Raw genomic sequence first — 24,554 nt, forward strand, 5'->3', positions numbered from 1 at the left:
CACTCGCTGGAAAGCGGCTCCGACCCAGGGGCTATTGCAAAGCCAGGGTGCGCTACCGGACAGAGAGGGGAGAGCCCTGCGCAGTGAGCAACACCGCAGCCAAGGCGGAGGCCGAAGAGGGGCGCCAGGCACCAATCTCCTCGTTGCCTCAGCCCCGGAGGCGCCCCAGAGCGCTTCTTGTCCCCGCAGAGCCACTCTGCCTGCGCCTGCCTCTCAGTGTCTCCAACTTTGCGCTGGAAGAAAAACTTCCCGCGCGCCGGCAGAACTGCAGCGCCTCCTCTTAGTGACTCCGGGAGCTTCGGCTGTAGCCGGCTCTGCGCGCCCTTCCAACGAATAATAGAAATTGTTAATTTTAACAATCCAGAGCAGGCCAGCGAGGCTTTGCTCTCCCGACCCGAACTAAAGCTCCCTCGCTCCGTGCGCTGCTGCGAGCGGTGTCTCCTGGGGCTCCAATGCAGCGAGCTGTACCCGAGGGGTTCGGAAGGCGCAAGCTGGGCAGCGACATGGGGAACGCGGAGCGAGCTCCGGGGTCTCGGAGCTTTGGGCCCGTGCCCACGCTGCTGCTGCTTGCCGCGGCGCTACTGGCGGTGTCGGACGCACTCGGGCGCCCCTCCGAGGAGGACGAGGAGCTGGTGGTGCCGGAGCTGGAGCGCGCCCCAGGACACGGGACCACGCGCCTCCGCCTGCACGCCTTTGACCAGCAGCTGCATCTGGAGCTGCGGCCCGACAGCAGCTTTTTGGCGCCCGGCTTCACGCTCCAGAACGTGGGGCGCAAACCCGGGTCCGAGACGCCTCTTCCGGAACCCGACCTGGCGCACTGCTTCTACTCCGGCACCGTGAATGGCGATCCCAGCTCAGCTGCCGCCCTCAGCCTCTGCGAGGGCGTGCGCGGCGCCTTCTACCTGCGGGGCGAGGCATATTTCATCCAGCCGCTGCCCGCAGCCAGCGAGCGCCTCGCCACCGCCGCCCCAGGGGAGAAGCCGCCGGCACCACTACAGTTCCACCTCCTGCGGCGGAATCGGCAGGGCGACGGCGGCGGCACGTGTGGGGTCGTGGACGACGAGCCCCGGCCGACTGGGAAAGCGGAGACGGAAGACGAGAACGAAGGGAATGAGGGCGAGGACGAAGGGGCTCAGTGGTCGCCGCAGGACCCAGCACTGCAACGCGTAGGACAGCCCACAGGTAGAAGAATTGCTCTCGTTTGTCTGTCCATTCATCCTCCTCTCCTCACTTTCTCTATCCCACGCGACTTCAGGGTAGACTCCTGCTGGCAGGCAGGAGCATAAGTCCGCGGACAGAACGGAGGCCTGGAATGGAGGAATGTGGTTTGAGGTTTGGATTGGTGAACTCAGCTAGAAAACACACTTTCATTTGGCCGAATAATGAATAACCAAGAAAAAAACTGACAAACGATTTTCTGCAAACTAAAGCAAAGCATTTAGGCCGGGGAGGGAGAGTTTGTAACCTGGCTCCTTCCACCTTTAGTGAGTTGCAGCTTGTGCGAGTTCTTTCCACTCTGTGTATTTCTTTTTAACGATTTTGTGTGTGCCTTTTGTCCGGGTTGCAATGTTGCGCTGAGTTTTGTAACCGCTGCCTGTGCGTGCATCCTGCGCTCACGGGAGGGCGGATGTGGAGAGGGCAGAGGACCAATGGTGACCTAGGAAGGTACCCTGAGCGGCTACGCTAGGATCTCTGTTCTGCAGGCTCTGTCCGCTTTCCCCCTTATAAGGCTGACCCCGGCCGGCCGGCTGAAGGCGGTGGGGCCCCTTCGAAGAACCTGCTTGGGAGGTCTTTCTCGGGCTTGCCCCGCCTCCCAGTTTGCACTCCCTCTCGCGGCCATAATTCTGCTCTCAAGCACTGTTGAAAGTCACTGCCGGTCCTTCCTACTACGCCTTCTCTGTGGTGTGCAGTGCTTATTCTCCAGTTCTTTTCATCACTTTGGTGCTTTTTTCCTTCTTTAACTCTCTCACGTGTCATTTTTTAAACAATTCTCCCCTTTTCCCCTGCTCCTCTGCTCCTGGCAACAAAGTGGTCGCTGCCCAGTTCGGGACTTTCCCCAGGGGTTGGGTCTCAGTCCGGAGTGGAAGACTGTGTTCCAAATAATCAATCTTGCCTGGAAGTCAGAACTTATTTCCCTGGGGCAGTGGGAGTGGGGCCATAGGCGGCTGGGCAGAGTGGGTGGTCCTTGTGCCCGGCACTGGCAAGAGCGGAGCACCCCAGGGACCTCTGGAATGAGACAGCAGAGCTGTGCAGTCTGAGATTCCTTAAGGCCCGGCCCCTTGGCAGCAGCCCAGGCCCTACCCGAGGCCTTCCACGTGGAGCCCGATGATCTCATTCAGGATTTGAGCCCTCGCCTGTGAAAGAGTGACTCAGGGCCTCTGCCTGCCACCCTTGCTCCAAGATTTTACAATTGGGTAGGATGATGTGCGAAACTGCCTTGTTCAGACTGTAGGATTTCAAAGAGAACAGAAGAAATCCTGCTCACACACACGCAGAAAGAGCCTGACCATGCAGAGGAGCGCGTGGTCTTTTTATTTAAAGGAGAGGAGAGAACTTTAAAAATAACACTTTGAGTGAAGAGATGCAAATATTTTTGTTTTTGTTGTTTCCGGGTATATTTTTGCTTTGTTTGCTTTGACTGGTTAGGCTTTCCTAATATATGCTAGGAAGGTAACTATTCTGGAACAGCCTGACCGTAGCAAACTTTCTTTTTTTTCTTTACAGGAACTGGAAGCATAAGAAAGAAGCGATTTGTGTCCAGTCACCGCTATGTGGAAACCATGCTTGTGGCAGACCAGTCGATGGCAGAATTCCACGGCAGTGGTCTAAAGCATTACCTTCTCACGTTGTTTTCGGTGGCAGCCAGGTTGTACAAACACCCCAGCATTCGTAATTCAGTTAGCCTGGTGGTGGTGAAGATCTTGGTCATCCACGATGAACAGAAGGGGCCAGAAGTGACTTCCAATGCTGCCCTCACTCTGCGGAACTTCTGCAACTGGCAAAAGCAGCACAACCCACCCAGTGACCGGGATGCAGAGCACTATGACACAGCAATTCTTTTCACCAGACAGGTAAGAGGAAGAAAGTACCTGTTGTGAGACTGTCCTCTTAGGAGTCTACATTGTACCAAAAAGATATATACAAGGCATTTCACCAGTGTTTTTGCAGTTAACCTTTTTTTAATTGGCTAGCATGGTTTATCTTACTTATTTCTACTGTAATTTTAATATTCCAAGTTTCACAGTTCTATTTCAAAAGCATTAGGAAAAAAGCTTGATTAAAGTCACATGCAATCTTATGTCAACAATAATGAATGTAGATGATCCAAAGCATATGTGAAGGCACACCCTGCCAAAAAAATTAGATCCCAAGTTTCATGCTCCCTTTATTAATAAGGATTTACCTTTGCTTTTTGTAGGACTTGTGTGGGTCCCAGACATGTGATACTCTTGGGATGGCTGATGTTGGAACCGTGTGTGATCCGAGCAGAAGCTGCTCTGTCATAGAAGATGATGGTTTACAAGCTGCCTTCACCACAGCCCATGAATTAGGTAAGGCTGCTTCAGAGTAGGACTTAAGCCCAATTCAGAAATGTAAACTGGTAAAACAATATAAGAAGGAGAGTCTGTAGTTTATATTGCTATTTTAGGTCCTAGTACATCTTAGAAACTATAGAAAATATTTTTTCACTATTTCAAACATGGTCATTTTTATTAAAGTAAAAAATAAGATAGTAGTAGCTCTGGACATTTGGAAATGTGTATGTTTGTTTACACCCTGTGAAAAGTAGACATGGTCTCCAAAATAGCCGGTCTCCTAAATGTATTTCTTCCTTTAGAAATATTATTTTGGGACAAATGAATGAATGAATCCCTGTTGGGAAAAAAGAACCTGCTGCATATCATCCACATTTTATTTTATTTATTATTATTTTTTTTGAGATGGAGTCTCACTCTGTCTCCCAGGCTGGAGTAGAGTGGCGTGATCTTGGCTCATTGCAATCTCTGCCTCCTGGGTTCAAGTGATTCTGCTACCTCAGCCTGTCCAGTAGCTGGGATTACAGGTGCACGCCACTACACCCAGCTGATTTTTGTATTTTTAGTAGAGACGGGGTTTCGCCATGTTGGCCATGCTGGTCTCGAACTCCTGTCCTCAAGTGATCCGCCCGCCTCAGCTTCTGGAATTATAGGTGTGAGCCACCACACTGAGCCATGATCCATATTTTAATGTGGGTTTTGGATTGCTTCCTAGGCCACGTGTTTAACATGCCACATGATGATGCAAAGCAGTGTGCCAGTCTTAATGGTGTGAACCAGGATTCCCACATGATGGCGTCAATGCTTTCCAACTTGGACCATAGCCAGCCTTGGTCTCCTTGCAGTGCCTACATGATTACATCATTTCTGGATAATGGTCATGGTGAGATGTTCCAGCTACTCTCTCTAGATGGCATCCAACCTTTCATGCATAAAGTTTAGTTAAATGAACTCTTTCCTTTTTGTTCTTTTTATTTTCCCCACTTAAACATTACTTTTCCTCTGTCTGTCAAGATCCTAACTGTTGAGATCTTAATTCCAAATAAAAAATAGTGCTTCTGGTTGAGTAGCTCCCAAAGTCCATTCATTCACATTGTTAGCAGATCAATAACTTCCTGTCATTGTTAATATAGAAATACTCCATTGAGGATAAGATCTTAATAGTAATGTAAATCTCTTTAGCATTTCCCTCCCCCAGCTTTACAGTTTTCAAATCACTTTGCTATCTATTTTCTCATATGATATTTTCTGAAATGGGATCTACCTCTGCATGCCCTCACTAACTCTGTATTAATATTGTTTGGCATTTGCTTTGCAGGGGAATGTTTGATGGACAAGCCGCAGAATCCCATACAGCTCCCAGGCGATCTCCCTGGCACCTCGTACGATGCCAACCGGCAGTGCCAGTTTACATTTGGGGAGGACTCCAAACACTGCCCTGATGCAGCTAGCACGTGCAGCACCTTATGGTGTACCGGCACCTCTGGCGGAGTGCTGGTGTGCCAAACCAAACACTTCCCATGGGCAGATGGCACCAGCTGCGGAGAAGGGAAATGGTGTATCAACGGCAAGTGTGTGAACAAAACCGACAGAAAGCATTTTGATGTGAGTTTTTCTACTGAAACACATTCAGAATTGAAAAGAACAAAGTGATGGTAAAAGATTTGATACCAAGTTAAACATCCCCATCTGTGTCCTCTAGCAGGAATGCGAGATAGCTTATTTTTAGAATTGATTCTTTGTCCCGTGTGGTTTTCTTTGATACCCTAAAAGTTCTCTTTAGAGAATTCTAATGCTGATGATTTGTGTCTCCATTTAGACTCCTTTTCATGGAAGCTGGGGGATGTGGGGACCTTGGGGAGACTGTTCGAGAACATGCGGTGGAGGAGTCCAGTACACGATGAGGGAATGTGATAACCCAGTCCCAAAGAATGGAGGGAAGTACTGTGAAGGCAAACGAGTACGCTACAGATCCTGTAACATTGAGGACTGTCCAGACAATAATGGTGAGGAGCAACGGACTCTGATTTTAAGAAGTGGGATAAAAAAAAGGTGCACCCACAAACAGGTGGCTCAAGATTAGAAACTGATAATGTTATCATATTATTCTCTTTCCAGGAAAAACCTTTAGAGAGGAACAATGTGAGGCACACAACGAGTTTTCAAAAGCTTCCTTTGGGAGTGGACCTGCAGTGGAATGGATCCCCAAGTATGCTGGCGTCTCCCCAAAGGACAGATGCAAGCTCATCTGCCAAGCCAAAGGCATTGGCTACTTCTTCGTTTTGCAGCCCAAGGTAGTTTTTACCTTATTTTTACCTAAAAACTTAGGTGTAGGCTTGCTACCTTTTCAAGTAATTTTTGATATACTTTCTTTGCTTTCCATATGAACATATCTTCAATGTCACATTTGAACTCCTTTTCTTTTACATTAATTGGCAACTGCCTGCTTTGAGTTGAGTGTTGTTTTCAGTTCTGAATGAAGCTTAAATCTAACACTTCAGATGCTTGCAATTGCTCACTATTACTCTTTCATATACAAGGAGAAGCTTTTTGGACAATCAAGCACTCCTCCGTGTGGCTAGGCTTCACATACAGCTCATAGTTAGATACATTATATGTTCACACAGTAACCAGTAGTTTAAGTTTATGCATGGTCCAAAATACTTGTTACTGGGTAACTAGCAGTAGCAGGTGCAAACACAATAATTGAAATGGCAGTCTGAGTATTGATAATTTTTATGTTTGAAAACACATACTGAACTAGGAAAAGCATCATTTCTTTTGCTGCTTTGCTAAGAGAATATATCTGGCTCTGAGGTAGAAAATAGAATTTAATGTGATTGAGACGATCATGTGTCATTAGCACCGTAGGCTATGAAAATACTCCCAAGTTGCAGATTCAGTATTCAGCAAGTGATTTATAAAGCACTTACTCTTGCCAGATATTAATTATTCTAAGCTCTGAAGATACAGCAGTAATCAAAGTGACAAAGAGCTCTACTTTCATTGACCTTACTTGGAGGAGAGCTAGGTCAATAGATAAATAATTTTTAAAAATCTCTAATTTCTTCAGATGTCTATATGCAGTACTGAAAAACACGCCAAAGTGAAGGGTAAATGCATGAAATGCATAATATGTAGAGGGCACTGTTTTTAATTAGCATGGTCAGGAAAGTAGAGAGAATATGTTTAAACTTGTCATTGCAGCATCTCCTTCCTTTGCTTGTATGTAACACTAGACATGTGTCCTTTTTTCAGGTTGTAGATGGTACTCCATGTAGCCCAGATTCCACCTCTGTCTGTGTGCAAGGACAGTGTGTAAAAGCTGGTTGTGATCGCATCATAGACTCCAAAAAGAAGTTTGATAAATGTGGTGTTTGCGGGGGAAATGGATCTACTTGTAAGAAAATATCAGGATCAGTTACTAGTGCAAAGTAAGTTTTAAAACACCTATTCGCAGACCTTATACTTTAAATGGGCCTTTCAACAGGTCTGGGGAAAAAACATATCTCATAAAAGATTAATGTGTTTTTAAGCTAAATAATCTAATTAGCCAATGATTCAGAGATTTATGCCTGTTTTTGTCACCTGCAGACCTGGATATCACGATATCATCACAATTCCAACTGGAGCCACCAACATCGAAGTGAAACAGCGGAACCAGAGGGGATCCAGGAACAATGGCAGCTTTCTCGCCATCAAAGCTGTCGATGGCACTTATATTCTTAACGGTGACTACACTTTGTCCACCTTAGAGCAAGACATTATGTACAAAGGTGTTGTCTTGAGGTACAGCGGCTCCTCTGCAGCACTGGAGAGAATTCGCAGCTTTAGCCCTCTCAAAGAGCCCTTGACCATCCAGGTGCTTACTGTGGGCAATGCCCTTCGACCTAAAATTAAATACACCTACTTCGTAAAGAAGAAGAAGGAATCTTTCAATGCTATCCCCACCTTTTCAGCATGGGTCATAGAAGAGTGGGGCGAATGTTCTAAGTCATGTGAATTGGGTTGGCAGAGAAGACTAGTAGAATGCCGAGACATTAATGGACAGCCTGCTTCCGAGTGTGCAAAGGAAGTGAAGCCAGCCAGCACCAGACCTTGTGCAGACCATCCCTGTCCCCAGTGGCAGCTGGGGGAGTGGTCATCATGTTCTAAGACCTGTGGGAAGGGTTACAAAAAAAGAAGCTTGAAATGTCTGTCCCATGATGGGGGGGTGTTATCTCATGAGAGCTGTGATCCTTTAAAGAAACCTAAACATTTCATAGACTTTTGCACCATGGCAGAATGCAGTTAAGTGGTGTTAGCTTTGAGGGCAAGGCAAAGTGAGGAAGGGCTGGTGCACGGAAAGCAAGAAGGCTGGAGGGATCCGGCGTATCTTGCCGGTAACCAGTGAGGTGTATTAGTAAGGTGGGATTATGGGGGTAGATAGAAAAGGAGTTGAATCATCAGAGTAAACTGCCAGTTGCAAATTTGATAGGATAGTTAGTGAGGATTATTAACCTCTGAGCAGTGATATAGCATAATAAAGCCCCGGGCATTATTATTATTTCTTTTGTTACATCTATTACAAGTTTGAAAAAAACGAAGCAATTGTCAAAAAAAAAGTTACAACTATTACAACCCCTGTTTCCTGGTACTTATCAAATACTTTGTATTACGGGGGTTGGGAAATGAAAAGTAGGAGAAAGGTGAGATTTTACTAAGACCTGTTTTACTTTACCTCACTAACAAGGGGGGAGAAAGGAGTACAAATAGGACCTTTGACCAGCACTGTTTATGGCTGCTATGGTTTCAGAGAATGTTTATGCATTATTTCTACCAAGAATTAAAACTTCAGATTGTTCAACATGAGAGAAAAGCTCAGCAACGTGAAATGACTCAAACGGCTTCCTCTTTACTTTTTTGACCATCTCAGTCTTTATTTGTGTAATTCATTTTGAGGAAAAAACAACTCCATGTATTTATTAAAGTCTACAATGGAAAAAAAAGCAGTGAAGCATTAGGTGCTGGTAAAAACTAGAGGAGACACAGTGAGATTAGTACCTCCAACTTCCTTTCTTTCCTACCATGTAACCCTGCTTTGGGAATATGGATGTAAAGAAGTAACTTGTGTCTCATGAAAATCAGTAAAATCACACAAGAAGGATGAAATGCCGTAACAAAAATGAGGTGTGTAGAACAGGGTCCCACAGGTTTGGGGACATTGAGATCACTTGTGGTGGGGAGGCTGCTGAGGGGTAGCAGGTCCATCTCCAGCAGCTGGTCCAACAGTCATATCCTGATGAATGTCTGGTCAGCTCTTCTGTGAGAATACGATTTTTTCCATATGTATATAGTAAAATATGTTACTATAAATTACATGTACTTTATAAGTATTGGTTTGGGTGTTCCTTCCAAGAAGGACTATAGTTAGTAATAAATGCCTATAATAACATATTTATTTTTATACATTTATTTCTAATGAAAAAACTTTTAAATTATATCGCTTTTGTGAAAGTGCATATAAAATAGAGTATTTATACAATATATGTTACTAGAAATAAAAGAACACTTTTGGAATGTGTGTGTCTGTTTTTTGAAGTGGGAATTAATTCCTGGGAAGGAAACTTGAGACACAAACATTGAATCAGAAGACCAAATTATTTTCTTAAATTATTTGGCAATAAGATTTTGTTCTAGAGGAAGGTGAAGCAAGATGGCCAAATAGAAGATTTTGTTCTAGTGAAATATATTTTTTGTATCCTTGGTATACATGATTGCTAAAAAGAAATTTATGATGTCATTTGTTACTACTGTATCTAATAATAAACACCAGTGGTTGGCAAACTTCTTTTGTAAAAAGCCAAAAGGTAAATATTTGCAACTTTGTCAATCCTGTCACCTATCCTGTCAATACCATCTATGTCACAACTGCTCAACTGTGCTGTTGTAGCACAAAAGTAGCCATAAAGAATGAGTAAGTGAACAGACATGGCTGTGTTCTAATAAAACTATTTGCAAAAACAAATAGTGGGTCAGATTTGTTCTGTGGGTTCAGTTTGCCAACCCTGGTATGTACCATAAATTAAATGGAAAGAGCTTTCACTTCTGGATGCTTTTTGAATTTGTATCTCTTCCTCAATTATATCCCATAGGTAAAAACATGTGAAAGTATTTAGCTATTGACTAGAAAACAATGACTCATAAATTACATTTAAGTTAGACATACATGGTGAGTTAAATCCTCTAAATGTCTCACTTGCTCATCAGGAATACCTAAGGGGTTTTGGAGAAACCTTGGAAAGCCCAGGCCTTTCTGGGTAGTCGTTTTGTAAATCACTGTCTTTTAAATACTGAGTGGTACATCAATAACTTTAAAAGTTCAGATTCCTTCCAAAGTAACTACACTTCTCCCAGGAAATAGTATTTACTAGAAGACAGATTATGTGGTTAACCACAGACATTGTGAACTCTACATTTTTCTCCTTTTCCTTGAAAGGAGGAGTTTGTGCCCTCTCCTGTTGCAGTTTAATAAAGACATACCTAAGACTGGGAAGAAAAAGAGATTTAATGGACTCACTGTTCCGCATGGTTAGGGAGGCCTCACAATCATGGCAGAAGGCAAGATGGAGCAAGTCATGTCTTACATGGATGGCGGCTGGCAAAGAGAGAGAGCTTGTGCAGGGGAACTCCTCTTTATAAAGCCATCAGATCTCATGAGACTTATTCACTTGTCACAAGAACAGCGCACAGAAAAGACCCACCCCCATCATTCAGTTACCTCCCACAGGATCCCACAACACGCAGGAACTATGGGAACTACAAGATAAGATTTGGTGGGGACACAGCCAAACCATACCAGTATTACAATATAGCATGCTAGTTTTTACGTATAGATGATAATTTCTAACTTACTCTCAGTTATTCAAAGTGTTCTTCCCCTGAGCAATTGAACATATCATTCTCAGCAGTCAGGTGTACAGGTGCAGAGAATCAAATTGATTTCTGGTTATTTTTTTTCCTACCTACTAGACCAAAGGACTGAAAGTTAAAGTCCTCTTCTCACATTGTGGGAACTACTCTTGGTCCTCCAGAACTCATTTAAACACAGAATTTAACCATTCAATTCAGTGACCTAACTTGCCACTTGCAACAGCAACCTCTCACAATAAATCATTTGTCTCCATTAGAGCAGTACAAATCCCCACAGTAAGTGACATGGAGGATACACATGAGAAATGCCGTGACCCTCATTAACTATACATGCCATTTGAGAAAATGAGATCCATAAATCTAAAATGATAGCTCATAAGATTGAAAAGTCACTTTTGGATCTTGCCTCGTTCACCAGAATTCTTTTCTTTTTAATAGCTTAGATTGATTTGACGTGAGTAACGACACTGAACTTCAGGACGCTAAGAGATAAAAATCAGCCAAAAAAATTTCCTATCATCCTCTCAGATCAAGGCAATGTCAGACAACTTTCTGGTGTTGCCACATTGTTTTTCAGCCCTCTGCTGGTGAAATTTTTTTTTTCATCAGTAGGCTGAGTAGTTTAAGATACTCTATGTTGGCAGCAAATTGAGATTAGTTCAAAACACACATCCCCATTTTATAAGCTTGACTAACCGCTGGCTTGAAAGAAGGAGAGATTTTGTGCTCTCTCCTGTTGCAGGTATAAATGATAAGCTGTGCCTCTGACGAAAGAAACTTTCCACAGTGGAAAGATCAGAGACTCAAGGCCTGCATCCGGTTTCCTTTGTCCCGTGGGATGCTCCTTGAATGTGATGTACTCCCACATCCCTAAGAGTAGTGGTCCCTGAGGGTCAGACTACTGTGAATGCGGCTGCTCCTCTGGGCCTCATCCCCAGTGAGGTTTCCATCCTCCATGCTGGTGGTGGTGAATGTCTGCAAGGGATCCAGTGATGTGATCTGTCTGGTCCCCCAGCAGTGGCTACGAGTACCAGCTCAGTTGTCGGTGGGAAGGGAGTAAACTAGACCCTGTGAGATTTCCATGGTTATAAATAGCCTTAGTGTGTTGGCCTTCTCAAATACAGCTGTGGTGGTCAGGTACTGGGCACATGGACAGACTCAAGATCTACTGGTTAGCCAGGGTGATGCAGGCAATGGTGATAGTTGAGGTTTTGCAAAAATGTTCTCCTTCCTGGGCACTGTTATTGTGCCTGCAGATGTAATGGGCTGTGCCACTTGGCCTCCAGCCCGGTGGTGGCACTTGCAAAAGAACGCCAACTGTGATGGTAGTTTTGGGATTTGTGCTTGCCTTATGTTACCATGGGTAGGGGAGTCGGGGGGAGGGGAGGGGCGTACTCTGGAGTCTCAGGCAATGTGCAGGACCATGGAGCTCCCAGGAGTCTCTGTCCATTGTATTACACTACCAGGGCAGATGAAGGGCCAAAGCCAGGTGGGGACTGGGTCAGGTAAGTTTGCTGTTTGGCTCTCCACTTGTGAGTACAAGCAGCAGCCCCGGTGGTGATCAGAGGGCAACTCCCTGCCTGCTGGGTAACGTTACAGGGAGGAGTGCAGCTGCCTCTGCAGTACAAATGCGTTCCCATGGGGAGTTGGGGGTAGCAGGCAGCAGTAAGCCCCACTCAGCCCCCACACACTTGGCAAGGCAGGTCTACACATCCACAGTGTTCTACTAGCAGCAGCTAGCTGGATTCCAGACAGCCTGTACTCAGAATTCCAAACTGCCCCAGGCCAGAAGCATTCCGGGCTGAGACAGACACTCCGCCTTTCAGGCCACACCTCTTCTGGTCCTCCAGCAAAGCGTGGGCACCCAGCTTCTGTGCCTGTGGCTGTAGCACACTTCCCACTTGACTCTCAGTTCTGGCCAACGGGGTTCATTCCCACTCAAAATTATACCACACATCTGTTGGGAGCTTCTCTCATCCCATGACCATTAATTCAATTAGCTGGCAGACTTCTGCGGGGTCCTCCTTGAGGTAGGATCAGGCATGATTTCCCTCCATCACCACTGGATTCTGGGAGTGCACTCAAAGCAGGTCTGGACGCCATTGCTCAAATACGCCCCACCACTCAGTAAGTCGGCTCCAGCGCTGGATAGGGTGAAGGCCTCCCCGCGCGGCCTGGACTGCCTGGCTCCTCAGTGAGAATGGGGGTCACAGATGCAGTCTCTCCCCCTCACGCTGTGGAGACACACAGGTTTTCGTGCGGTTCACGGTGTAAGCCTCTGCTCACCACTTCTTTGAAATGAGTCTGTGGTTTCTTCAGTTTTTCGGTGAGTTTCCTATGCTGTTTCTTGGAAAACGTTCACAGCATGAATTTCTACACAGTATTTTGTCTTTTCGAGTGTCTTTTCAAGTGGAGGCCTGCTAACAATGCCTCCAGTTCACCATCTTAGAAAAAAAAAAAAAAAATCCAAGCACGATTTTCGGATCAGAGATTTCACCTATGATTGGCAAAAATAGTTCCCAGCTCTTTGTTTCATTTTTCTTCTAGAAGAGTCCACTACGGATCTTAATGAAAGAGGAACAATATACAGCAGCCATAATTTTCTAACCTCACTGATTTCCCAAAAGAAAAAAATACTTATTAATATTAGGATTGTGTGTGCTGGGACTATCAAGGAAATTAAGCAAAGCTATCATAGAGAAGTGTAGTCTGTTCTGCCATGTACATATTTCTGTGACATGGGTGAACTCATATGACATCAGCAGAAAGGGAATGAGGTCATTGAAGATGGAAGGTGTTTTGGTTCATCTACATGTTTTCTCAACAAAGTAAATGTTTTATGCTTTCTCATTGGAACAGCAAAACATAAAATATAGTAACTCATGAACACAGCAAGTCACAGAGGAATTCAGAACCATACACAATGCCCAGTCACCCCACTTGTCTCCATCTGGTCACAAACAGTCTTGGAAGTTCCTTATATGGCCTTTGTTCAATGTGTTCTTATCTCTGTAATTCAGAAACCTGAATTTTTCTTTACAGCCCCTTCTAGCAGTCATATTGCCTTTATGTAAGGGTAGGTTTCTAAAAGTACAATTATTTGTTTGAAATTTAGTATGTTTTGTTAGCTAGGGAAGTTTCTTTTTATTTAGCATTACTATTGTTTTACGTTCTGCTGCTCTTAAGAGACGTACAAAACAATTACTTATTAGGGTGTGAAGTAGGTGAGGAGTGAAATCATATGAAAAATAATACAGAAAGTTTTCTTAAATAAGGAGATATTTGAATGGAAACCAGAGAGATGGAAGGGGATAGCTCTCAGAGGGATGTGATAATAGAGGGGGGCCACTACAGGTGGGAGTATGCTTCACTTCTTGGAGAGGACAGCAAGAGGCCAATGTGGCTGGAGCAATGATGACAGGAGGTTGGTGGAGGGCAGAGACCATGTTCCACTACAGTAGGCAGTATGTTTGCATTTTGCTCAGAGTGAGTTAGGGAGCTAGTGAAAGGAACTGAGCCTAGGAGAGACGTGCTTACCTAACATTTTAATCGAGGCCATTGTAGAAGAGGACTCAATAGAAGACCATTGCCATAATTGCAATAAATGGCAATGGTGGACTGAGCTAGGGTGATTGCTATAGAGGTAATAAAAGAGGTCAACTTCTATAGCTCGAGACAATGAGATGTGCAGATTTATAGATGTGAAGGGAAAAGAAAAAACCATCACGGAGGACTCCAAAAATTTGTATTGTTCTTCTGTTTTGTTTGTTTGTTTTTGTTTTGGATGGGGAGATACTTTGTGCAACATATACGTGTACTGTGTTCTACTTAGAGATCAACAGAAATTAAAATACAAGATTTCTAGTATTATTGAAACCAGTTCCACCTATAGCAAAGTACAAACAATTGCAGATAATATGGTTTCAAAATTATCTGGAAATGTAAAGATAGTTGTTAAAAAAGAGGATATGTAATGTGAAATATTTTCATAAAACTAATTCAAGTACAAAACCATATGCCATATTTACAAAATTATAAAAGAATTTTCTCAAATTATATTGGGAGTTATCAAAGAATATAATTTAATTCTTGAGTTTGGTAATTAGATAACTATAGATGAATGATATTTCTTGAAAACAAACACACACAAAAGTCTTTTCATGGAAAGAGAAGGCACATGAAACCCATAAAGAACGGAAAGCAAAGTAAAAACACAAAATAAGATGACAGAATTCCAATTACATCATTATGGAAACACATTGTTTAAACTTTTCTATTAAAAGACAAATATCTTCAGGATGTGCTTAAAAATAAAATCCAAGGACATGATAAGTAAAAGGAAACTATCTAAATCAAAATGACATTTTTTTTTTCAAAGAAGTACAAAGATTTATCAGGCAAACACAGAGAAAATAGGAACAGAATTGATTTCAGCCAAATTATTTTTAAGATGGAAACACAAAAAATAAAATAAAGAATAATATTTTTGTGAATTGAAAGTACAAGTCACAATAAAATATGTGTCCTGGATAATAAAACATCTACCTATAAATTTAAAACTTTAAAAAAATACAAAGGATAATCAATAGGAGAGCACTATTCTATTTATTTTTAACATCTCTCTCTAGCTAAGGACAGATCAAATATGTAAGAAAAAAAGCCAACCTTTACAAAAACATAAAAGAAGACTCAAATAAAGCAAAAGATACACAAATTTATTTGAGTTTGACTCCAAATCATAACCTGTTTATTTTGTCCTAAAATAACGAGTAGACTTAATGAAATTTCAAGTATTGGCTAATGACTCATAAATTTTTGGAACTTGATAACATGATTCTGAAGTTCATCTGAAGAAATAAATTTGGTAATGAAAAACAGAGAGAAACAAAACTGAAAAACATGGTATAATACAAGAGACTTGTTTAACTTGATTTGTAAATTCACCCTAATCTTACGATTAGAAAACAAAATGGTAGTTGTAGAATTATTGATAAACATATCGATGGATAAAAAAATAGCTCAGAAACAAATCTTAGTAACCTTAACCACAAATTATTACTAGATGATAGTTAGAAGCATAAATCTGTGAGCAGAAAAGGACCATACAAAACATAGCCCTGAAAAATATTTGGAAAAAATAAATAAATTCAGAGGCTTCTTTTGGACTATTCATCAGCTTAAATTATAGATACATAAATAGTTAAAACATTTAAATGAAAACTGTAATAGTCAAGGTTCTCCAAAGAAACAGAACCAATACGATATCTATATCTATAATATACCTGTAATTATCAATTTATATAGATACCAATCTATCTCTCTGTATAGATCTATCTGTGTCTCTCTGCCTATCTATGTAGCTATAGAAGTTATAAAAGAGGTCAAATTCTACAGCTCAAGACAATGATATTTGCAGATGAATGTAATATGAAAGAAAAAGAAAAAACCATTCTGGATGACTCCAAAGATTTGTATTGTTCTTCTGGGTTGTTTGTTTGTTTGTTTTTGTTTGGGTGGGAATATATGTGTCGTATAGTAAATAAATCTTATAGTAAATCTCTATCTATCTCCCTATCTCTATCTAGATCGATCTATCTATCTATCTATCTATCTATCTATCTATCTATCTATCTATCTCTATCTAGATCTATCTATCTATCTATCTATCTATCTATCTATCTATCTATCTATCTATCTATCTATCTATATCTGTCCTTAATCACACGATTAAGCAGGCTGAGAAATGACAAGAACTGTAGCCGGCGAGCTGGAGGCCCAGATTATTTGACCCAAATAATCAAACATCCATATTTGATGGATGGCATCTGTGAATGGTAGTCACAAGAAGCAATCTCTTAAAAAACAAAAAGAAGAAGAGCTGATGGTATAGTTCTGTCTAAGTCTGATGCCAAAAGAAGATCCATGTCCCAGCTCAAAAGAAATTGGGCAGAGAGAGAAAACTCTCCCTTACTCAGTTTTTGTGTTCTATTCAGATCCTCAACAAATCAGATGAGACCCATCCATACTGGGGAAGCCAAGCCTCTTTACTCAGTCTACCAATTCAAAAGTTATTCTCATGCAAATGCACCCTGACAGAAACACCCAGAAAAATGTTTAACCAAATATCTAGGTACTCCAGGGCCAAGTCAAGTTGACACAGAAAGTCCACCATCACAAAAACCTTAAGAAGTATTAGTAAATATAAGGATATATTTGGCTGCTCCCTAGATGGGAGAGTATATGTGAACACAGAAACAATGAATGTGATTACACAGCCAAGACACAAACACACACACATATATACACAATACACACACGCAGATAAATGGAATGATTTGATTGGCTTAAAAGCTCTATACCTCCATGTTTCAAGATAATTCTTTTAAAACTATGAAAAAAGTATTTCATTAAATACAAAAGGTATGGGGTTGTGATCTGTTACGTAGAAAAAAATCATACAAATAGATAAAAATAAGTACTCAAGACATTGTCAAAGGACCTGAACAGACAATTGAAAAAAAAATCAACATGTACATAAAGTTCAGAAAAAATACTCAGACTATTAGAAATCAGAGTGCATGTTTTTAAACAAGATTAAAATTCAGGTTCCAAATAGGCAAAGTTTAAAAATAATGTTAGTAAAAATTACAATAATATTAAAAATTGATATGATTGTATGAAAGCCTCTTCAAATCCTTCTGGTGAGATGTAAATCATAATACTCTTTCTTGAAGTTGTGATCATGATTTTCAACCTCAAAATTCATATATTTAAAGTTAAATTCAACCTGTAGTTCCAGCTTAACAGATCTGCTACCTCCATACTTCTCTTCTCAGTATGCTGCAGAAGCAGGGAGCTTTTCCCCACTCCTATTCCACACGTGGCCCATCGGCAGGTTGTGCTACTGCATCAAAGTCTTTTCACCATCTCCATGCCTCTGCCTCCTCGTCACCAGCACCCTAGTCCCAGCTGCCATCTCTCCCACCACTAGGCTTCTGTCTGCCTCTTAAGGGGAAGGCCACATTCCTTTACAGTGCTCCCTCCAATACATACAACCAGAGTGTTCTTTGTTTCATTTGTGATAATACAAATGAATGTCATTTTTAAAAAAAATTATAAATATAAGGGGTATTAGTGCAGTTTTGTTACATGGATATATTGCATAGTGGTGAAGTCTGGGCTTTTAGCGTAACCATCACCTTAAGAATGGATGTCATTCTTTTGTTCAAACCCTTCTCTGACTATGTAGAGGATAAAACCAAAATCTGCAGACAGATTACCGGACTTGTAGGATCTGGCCCAAGTGTTCCTCTTCATCTAGAAGCTGTCTTCCTCCCCTCTGGCTTCCTTTGAAGTTTCTCCCAAACTTGTTTCAGGACCTTCTTGCTGGCCATTGATTTCACCTCCTGCTTCCAAATGGCCATTTAATTAACCCCTAATCATTCTTTAGATCTTAAAGTCAATGTCACTTTATCTTAAATCCCCCCCAGGCTATATTGCACTCTCAAAGTACTCTGTACATTCTCCCTTATCACTTTTCATAGAAACCATATCCTTTTCTAACTCTGGGTCTATTTTGCTCACCATTCCCCAAACTCCTAAAACTATGCCTGTGAGATATGATTTTTATTTAATAAATAACCCTCAAAAATCTCAAATTATTGGATATAGATATTTCTACTCCTAGGAATCTGTGCTAAATAAATAATCTGAAGGTTTCACAAAGATTTATATATGAATGTTACATAACTTTGAATGTAGCCAGCAAAGAGGTACACTGTATTTATTGACATAAGAAAAGTTGAATCTCAGATAGTAATAATGGTAATCACCTTTTTTTTTTTTTTTAATTGAGATGGAGTCTCATTGTGTCACCCAGGCTGGAGTGCGGTGATGCAATCTCGGCTCACTCCAACCTCTGCCTCCAGGGTTCCAGTGATTCTCCTGGGAGTAGCTGGGATTACAGGCATGCGCCACCACACCCAGTTCATTTTTCTATTTTTAGTAGAGATGGGGTTTCACCATGTTGACCAGTCTGGTCTTGAACTCCTGACCTCAAGTGATCTGCCAGCCTTGGTCTCCCGAAGTGCTGGGATTACAGGTGTGAGTCACCATGCCAGGCTGATAATCAACATTCTTTGAAATTTACAATGTGTTTTATGTAAATTAACTCATTTAATCCTAAAAAAGCTACATTATTATAATTTCCATCTTATAGATAAGGAAACAGAGGCAAAGAGAAGTTGAACTGCTTGGTCTAGGTAGGGCAGTTAGCAAGAGGTAGAGCATGGGTTCAAACTCAGGTGCCACTGTGGTTTGGATATGGTTTGTTTGTCCACACCTAATCTCATGTTAAAATTTAATCCCCGGTGTGGTGGGAGGTAGGGCCTAGTGGAGGGTGTTTGGATCAGGGAGCCAGAACTCTCTCGAATGTCTAGGTGCAATCTAACCACAGTGAATGAGTTCTCACTCTGTAGGGATGGCATTTGTTCTCTTGGGAATGGATTAGTTCCCTCCAGAGTGGGTTGCTGTAAAGCTAGGACAGACATCCCTCATCCCCGGCTTTGGTTTCCCTTCACACTTGCCCACTTCCGCTTAGACCTTCTTTGCCATATTTTGATGCAGCATGAAAGCCCTCACCAGAAGCCAAGTGAATGCCAATGCCCTGCTTCTTTTACAGCTTGCAGAACCGCAAGCCAAATAAACTTTCTTTGTAAACTGCCCAGGCTCACATATTCTGTTATAGCAACAGTAAATGGACCAAGACAAGAACCCAACCTCAAGAGCATACGCCTTCTATACTCTTAAGTATTAAGCCGTATTGTGCTGCCAAGTTGTGTACACACACACACACACACACACCAATACATAGATACAAAAGTAACCTAACTGGCTATTTTTGTTTTCTTCTTTGTAACTTTATGAATTTTCCATGTTTTCTTCAAAAAAACCACACTATATCATTTTTATAATCATCAAAAAATGTGGTTTTTTAAAAGGTGGGAAAACCCTAATTAGTGTGGTTTTCCTTAAGCGTGAAGACTTTCTCACCAGTGGTTTAAAGATACTGTAAATAGTTTCTGTTGTTATTTAAATTGTTCCCAAAACAGGTAGTTTTCAAAAAGCTGAAGCATTTTTGTAATACGATATAATAAAAGAAAGTTAGTTATATTGGTATTTAGGTGAGGATGGCTTTTCCAAGCATAAAGGTAAATAATTTCAAGATAGATGAATTGGTCAGTTGATTACTAAGAGATTTCATACCTTAACTTCAGTATATAAATTATTTTACAAAGAGATGTATACTATATCTAACTAAGAGTACAAAAATTTAATTTCAAATTCAAACCTATTTGGGTTTCCCACAATTTTGTATTTTTCCATCTCTCTGTCCCTGTTCACTGAAGAAGATGAATGAATGGAAAACGCTAAGAATTTCGTGTTAGTAACAGTTTGATTTTTTTTTAAGTATACCCTACAACTAGGGGAGATCTGGGAGAATCAAACTCATGGATCCCTAGTAGGCATCAAATCCACATAAACTGAGTATTCCTTTGTGTGTTACATGTGATATTAAGTCCTTTCACGTTAAGTCCTTCCGTTCTGAAGCAATGTAGGGGGCACCAGTAGCCAAACATGAGAATCGAGGAAAAGGCAGGGCTCAAGCCCCACAACAATAGTCCTAAGTATTCACGATTATCTGTGGAACCAAAGAATCCTCCAAAAGCTAAGAGTGAAAGAATAAACTACGATTTTAATTGTAGGCATACAAATAAAGAGTAAAGTCAAGGTGAGATGATGATAGTCCTCTTTATGACAGAAGTTTTGTAGAAATAACTTTCAAAATCTCTTCAATTATCCTTTTCAACTCTCTTCGCTTTTCTTCTGGAAACTGGTATGGTTTGACTCTGTGTTCCCACTCAACAATCTTGTTGAATTGTAATCCTCCAGTGTTGGAGGTGGGGTCTGGTGGGAGGTGATTGGATGATGAGGGTCATTTCTTTTTCTTTTCTTTTTGAGACAGCATCTCGCTCTGTCTGGAGTGCAGTGGCACGATCTTGGCTCACTGCAAGCTCCGCCTCCTGTGTTCACGCCATTCTCTTGCCTCAGCCTCCCGAGTAGCTGGGACTACAGGCGCCCACCACCATGCCCGGCTAATTTTTTGTTTGTTTGCTTGTTTGTTTGTATTTTTAGTAGAGACGGGGTTTCACTGTGTTAGCCAGGATGGTCTCGATCTCCTGACCTCGTGATCCGCCTGCCTGGGCCTCCCAAAGTGCTGGGATTCCAGGCGTGAGCCACCACGCCCGGCCAATGCGGTTGATTTCTAATGGTTTAACACCACTGCTCTAGTGCTGTCTCGTGGTAAGAGTTCTCACAACATCTGGTTGTTTAAAAGTCTGTAGCACCTCTCCTTTTACTCTCTCTTCCACCTGCTCCAGCCACATAGGACGGGCCAGCTTTCCCTCCACCTTCCACCAGGATTGTAAGTTTCCTGAGGCTTCCCTAACGGTGCTTCCTATGCAGCCTGTGGAATTGTGAGTCAATTAAACCGCTTTTCTCATAAATTACCCAGTCTCAGGTAGTTCTTGAGAGCAACGTGAGGATGGACTAATACAGAAACTGTCAGTGGGGCAGAGGAAGTTTTTCCCTTAGCAGCAGAAAAAAGAATATCCAATAAGTACTGACATCATATAACATATTAAATTGGCACACTGGCCTATTAATGCAGTGGTGTTTATTACCTTGAACCAAAACACATCAATGGAAAGATCCTATCCTCTCAAAATTAGGGTAGATATTTCTAAATTGTATCTTGTTTCAAAAACTAAAGCTGATACTGAAGTAACATAATACGTCTGTAATTTTCTTTAAATTTTTCAAGCAAAAATAGAAAATATGAAGATAGACGAAACCAGATGAGCAAAATGATAATAATTGTTAAAGCCGAGTGATAGAGACTCATACTTCTTTGTCTACTTTTGTATAATGAGACTTTTTTCCTACAATAAAAGGTTAAAAATAAACTGAGGAGAAGTTATGTTTCTTTCGTCTAATTTACAAATCAATGTCAGTATTTGAAGCAATTTAAAATATGACATGTATTAGTGTTCTTTTCTACTCTTGCTTTTTTGAGGAGTATAAATGTGTGTAAAGTACTCACACTTAAAAATACAGAAACACTCTCTAAAACAGGGTTCAGTACAGAGTGCAGGAGGAAATCATTATGTGGTAACTAAAGTAAGAAACAGGAATGAAAGAAGGAAGGAAGGAAGGCAGGAAGGAAGGAAGGAAGGAAGGCAGGAAGGCAGGAAGGCAGGAAGGCAGGCAGGCAGGCAGGAAGGAAGGAAGGAAGGAAGGATAGAAGGAAAGACGGAAGGAAGGCAGGCAGGCAGGCATATTTATGCTCTGCAGCAATGTAAAATATAGGTCAATTAAACGGATTCTCTGTTGTAATGGGTTGTGAATTTACCACTTTTCCTACAGAGGTATTATTTAAATATTATCATAGGATACAAAAAATTCAATATTTTATATTACAGTCTCCTGGAACTCCAATTTTCCACCAAGAGGAAGAAAATTACATAGAGAATGAAAAAGAAAAACTACTTTTTGCTTGCATGTACTCAGGATTTAATCTTAAGGACAAGAGATAAATGTATATGACTACCTGAAGCATATATCAAGGGAAGTTTTTTTTTGAGGAGAGAAATGCTGAGTGAAGAGAAGGGAATTAATATGTAGACCATCAGAGAGATTCTCGGCTCCCAAAGTTGAAGGAAGCAGAGTCCATTGGTAAAGCAGGAAGAGGTCATACTTGGTGTATTAGTTCATTCTCATGCTGCTATGAAAAAAATACCCAAGATTGGATAATTTATAAAGAAGAGAGGTTTAACTGACTCACAATTCTGCATGGCTGGGGAGGCCTCAAGAAACTTACAATCATTGTGGAAGGCACCTCTTCACAGGGTGGCAGGAGAAAGAATGAATGCCAGCACGGGAAATGCCAGACACATAAAACCATCAGATCTCATGAGAACTCACTCACTATCATGAGAACAGCATGGAGGAAACTGCCTCTGTGATCCAATCACTTCCCACTAGGGCCCTCCCACAACACATGGCGATTATGGGAACTACAATTCAAGATGAGATTTGGGTGGGGACACAGCCAGACCATATCATTTGGCAACCTTGAATTGGTAGATGAGGGAGCTCAGCTGAAAGATTAAGGAAATAGGTAAATCTCAAAGATATTTGGTTTCTATCTGAAGCTCTTCACCATATGTATTAGATTAGTTATGTGCACAGTTTCTTCATTTTTTTCTTTAAAGTGGACTAAGAATTTATCAGACCCCTGCTGTATCTTGCATAAAAACAGAGAAATTCTCCAAATAAAGAACATAAATGCTGACCGACTTCTGGCTATGCTGGCATTACAATATTGCTCTAGCTTTTCATTAATTTCAAGTTGTTTTATTCAGTTCTGAATGTTCCAGAACCTTTCACCTTCAGTGGTTTCACCAATGTTATTAACAGGAGTAGAATCAACAGGCTTGGCTTTATCTCTTCTCTTCCCAGAGTATGCCAGAGGTAATAATAAAAACTAACCTAATTCCAAAGGATACTTCGGGGAAAGAAAAGAAAAGCAGGGGTGTACATCATCTTTTGGTTTGATAAACTAATTCCAAATAAATGGAAGTTGGCTGGAGACCTTCATTTGAAACAATAAGGATACATATTCTCAAAGGCTAACCCAAGCCTATGGACAGGATCGTTTGCTCTTAAAGACCCACATAGATGATGATATCTAGTTATCAAACTACAGGATACTCTGGAATATGCTCTATAATACAAAGTCAATTTCTTTTAGAAGTTAGATATTAGTTAAACCTTGTGGTTTTCTAATTAAAATGCCCCAATGACTTCCTTTGACAGTAGTGATAACAGAATATTCTCTTATAGACTTTCAGCATAACTTAAATTTGGCCTTCAAACGTAATATACAACTGTACAAGATTGCTAACAAAATGCAGAATATCCTATTTATCTTTGCTCTCTAGTTTCTTTTCTTTTCTTAAAACAAAGGACATAGGTTATCCACCTAAGGTCATCATAGTGTTGTATTTTTTTTTTTTTAACATCCATATGCATGTGAGCCATTTAAAAGATTAAAATGTAAACAGAGCTAAATACTTAGAAAAGCTTTTGTTCCTCTACATTTGTAAACATTTCTAAGAAACCTCACTTGAGATTCTCCTAGAAATTGCAGGCACGTTTGAAGCAGTAAAATGCAGTTCTTAGCATGACTGGGAGAAAGGAAAGAGCATCATTTTACAAGTGAAAAAGAAGGTATTATTAACAGTGCAAAATTAGAGAACTGAACACTTTTCTGAGCAATTTCCCTACCCACAAACTGTGGGACCACATCATTAGTTCTTTTTATCAGACCTGACTTTATCAATAACCACACACAAAAAGGTACAATCTAAAATGTGAATAAATGTGAATGTTTGTTGATTATGGAGCATCAATAAAAGTAAAGTTGCTTTAGATTGCTGGATATTACACCTAATTATATTTTGAACCCCCAAAATATAAGAAATGAATACTGGTAAAACAAATGCTTACTTTTAAGCAATATTTTGACAAAGACTTCTGAAGAATCAAATTGTAGACCCCAAAGGTTTTATGTAGCAAGAGGAATCAATTATACTTTAATAGCATATCTTTAACCAAAACATCCCTTGCAAAGAAGATAGAATCAATTTTAGCAGTATACTTGCCCTCTATCACTTTGAACAAATAAAAAAAGATGTTTAGCTAAGGCTGCCTTTTTTTGAAATACAACCCTTCAAGTAGTATATGTCAAGAAAAAAAGAAAAGCAGAAGCAAAGGAAGGAAAACAACATTTTCTTAAGAAAATTATAATAAGAAAGATAAATATGCAGAGTGGGGAATTAGATTATTCATTCCATTGATATAACAAGAATGAGTAAGAATCAGTAAATATCACTGGGCTACTAGTTTGTATAGGGAACTGTCCTAAGGCCTGAATAAGAGCCCATAGGAAAAAAAAAAAAAAAGAGAGAAAGGAAGGATGCAGAA

The 24,554-nt window shown here is 41.0% G+C and overlaps 1 protein-coding gene across 1 annotated transcript; it reads left to right on the forward strand.

Annotated features, from left to right (window-relative positions):
* The first annotated feature begins 13 nt into the window (after positions 1 to 13).
* On the forward strand, positions 14 to 9,081 carry ADAMTS1 (ADAM metallopeptidase with thrombospondin type 1 motif 1). Its single transcript, NM_001266264.1, is given in 9 exon segments — positions 14 to 1,182; positions 2,725 to 3,071; positions 3,419 to 3,551; positions 4,252 to 4,419; positions 4,855 to 5,141; positions 5,356 to 5,542; positions 5,655 to 5,830; positions 6,795 to 6,970; positions 7,131 to 9,081. Coding segments are annotated over 9 exon segments (2,904 nt in total). The 5' UTR covers positions 14 to 452; the 3' UTR covers positions 7,831 to 9,081.
* The last annotated feature ends 15,473 nt before the right edge of the window (positions 9,082 to 24,554 follow it).

The sequence above is a fragment of the Macaca mulatta genome, chromosome 3 (genome assembly GCF_049350105.2).
Source record: "Macaca mulatta isolate MMU2019108-1 chromosome 3, T2T-MMU8v2.0, whole genome shotgun sequence".
Taxonomy (NCBI): Eukaryota; Metazoa; Chordata; class Mammalia; order Primates; family Cercopithecidae; genus Macaca; species Macaca mulatta.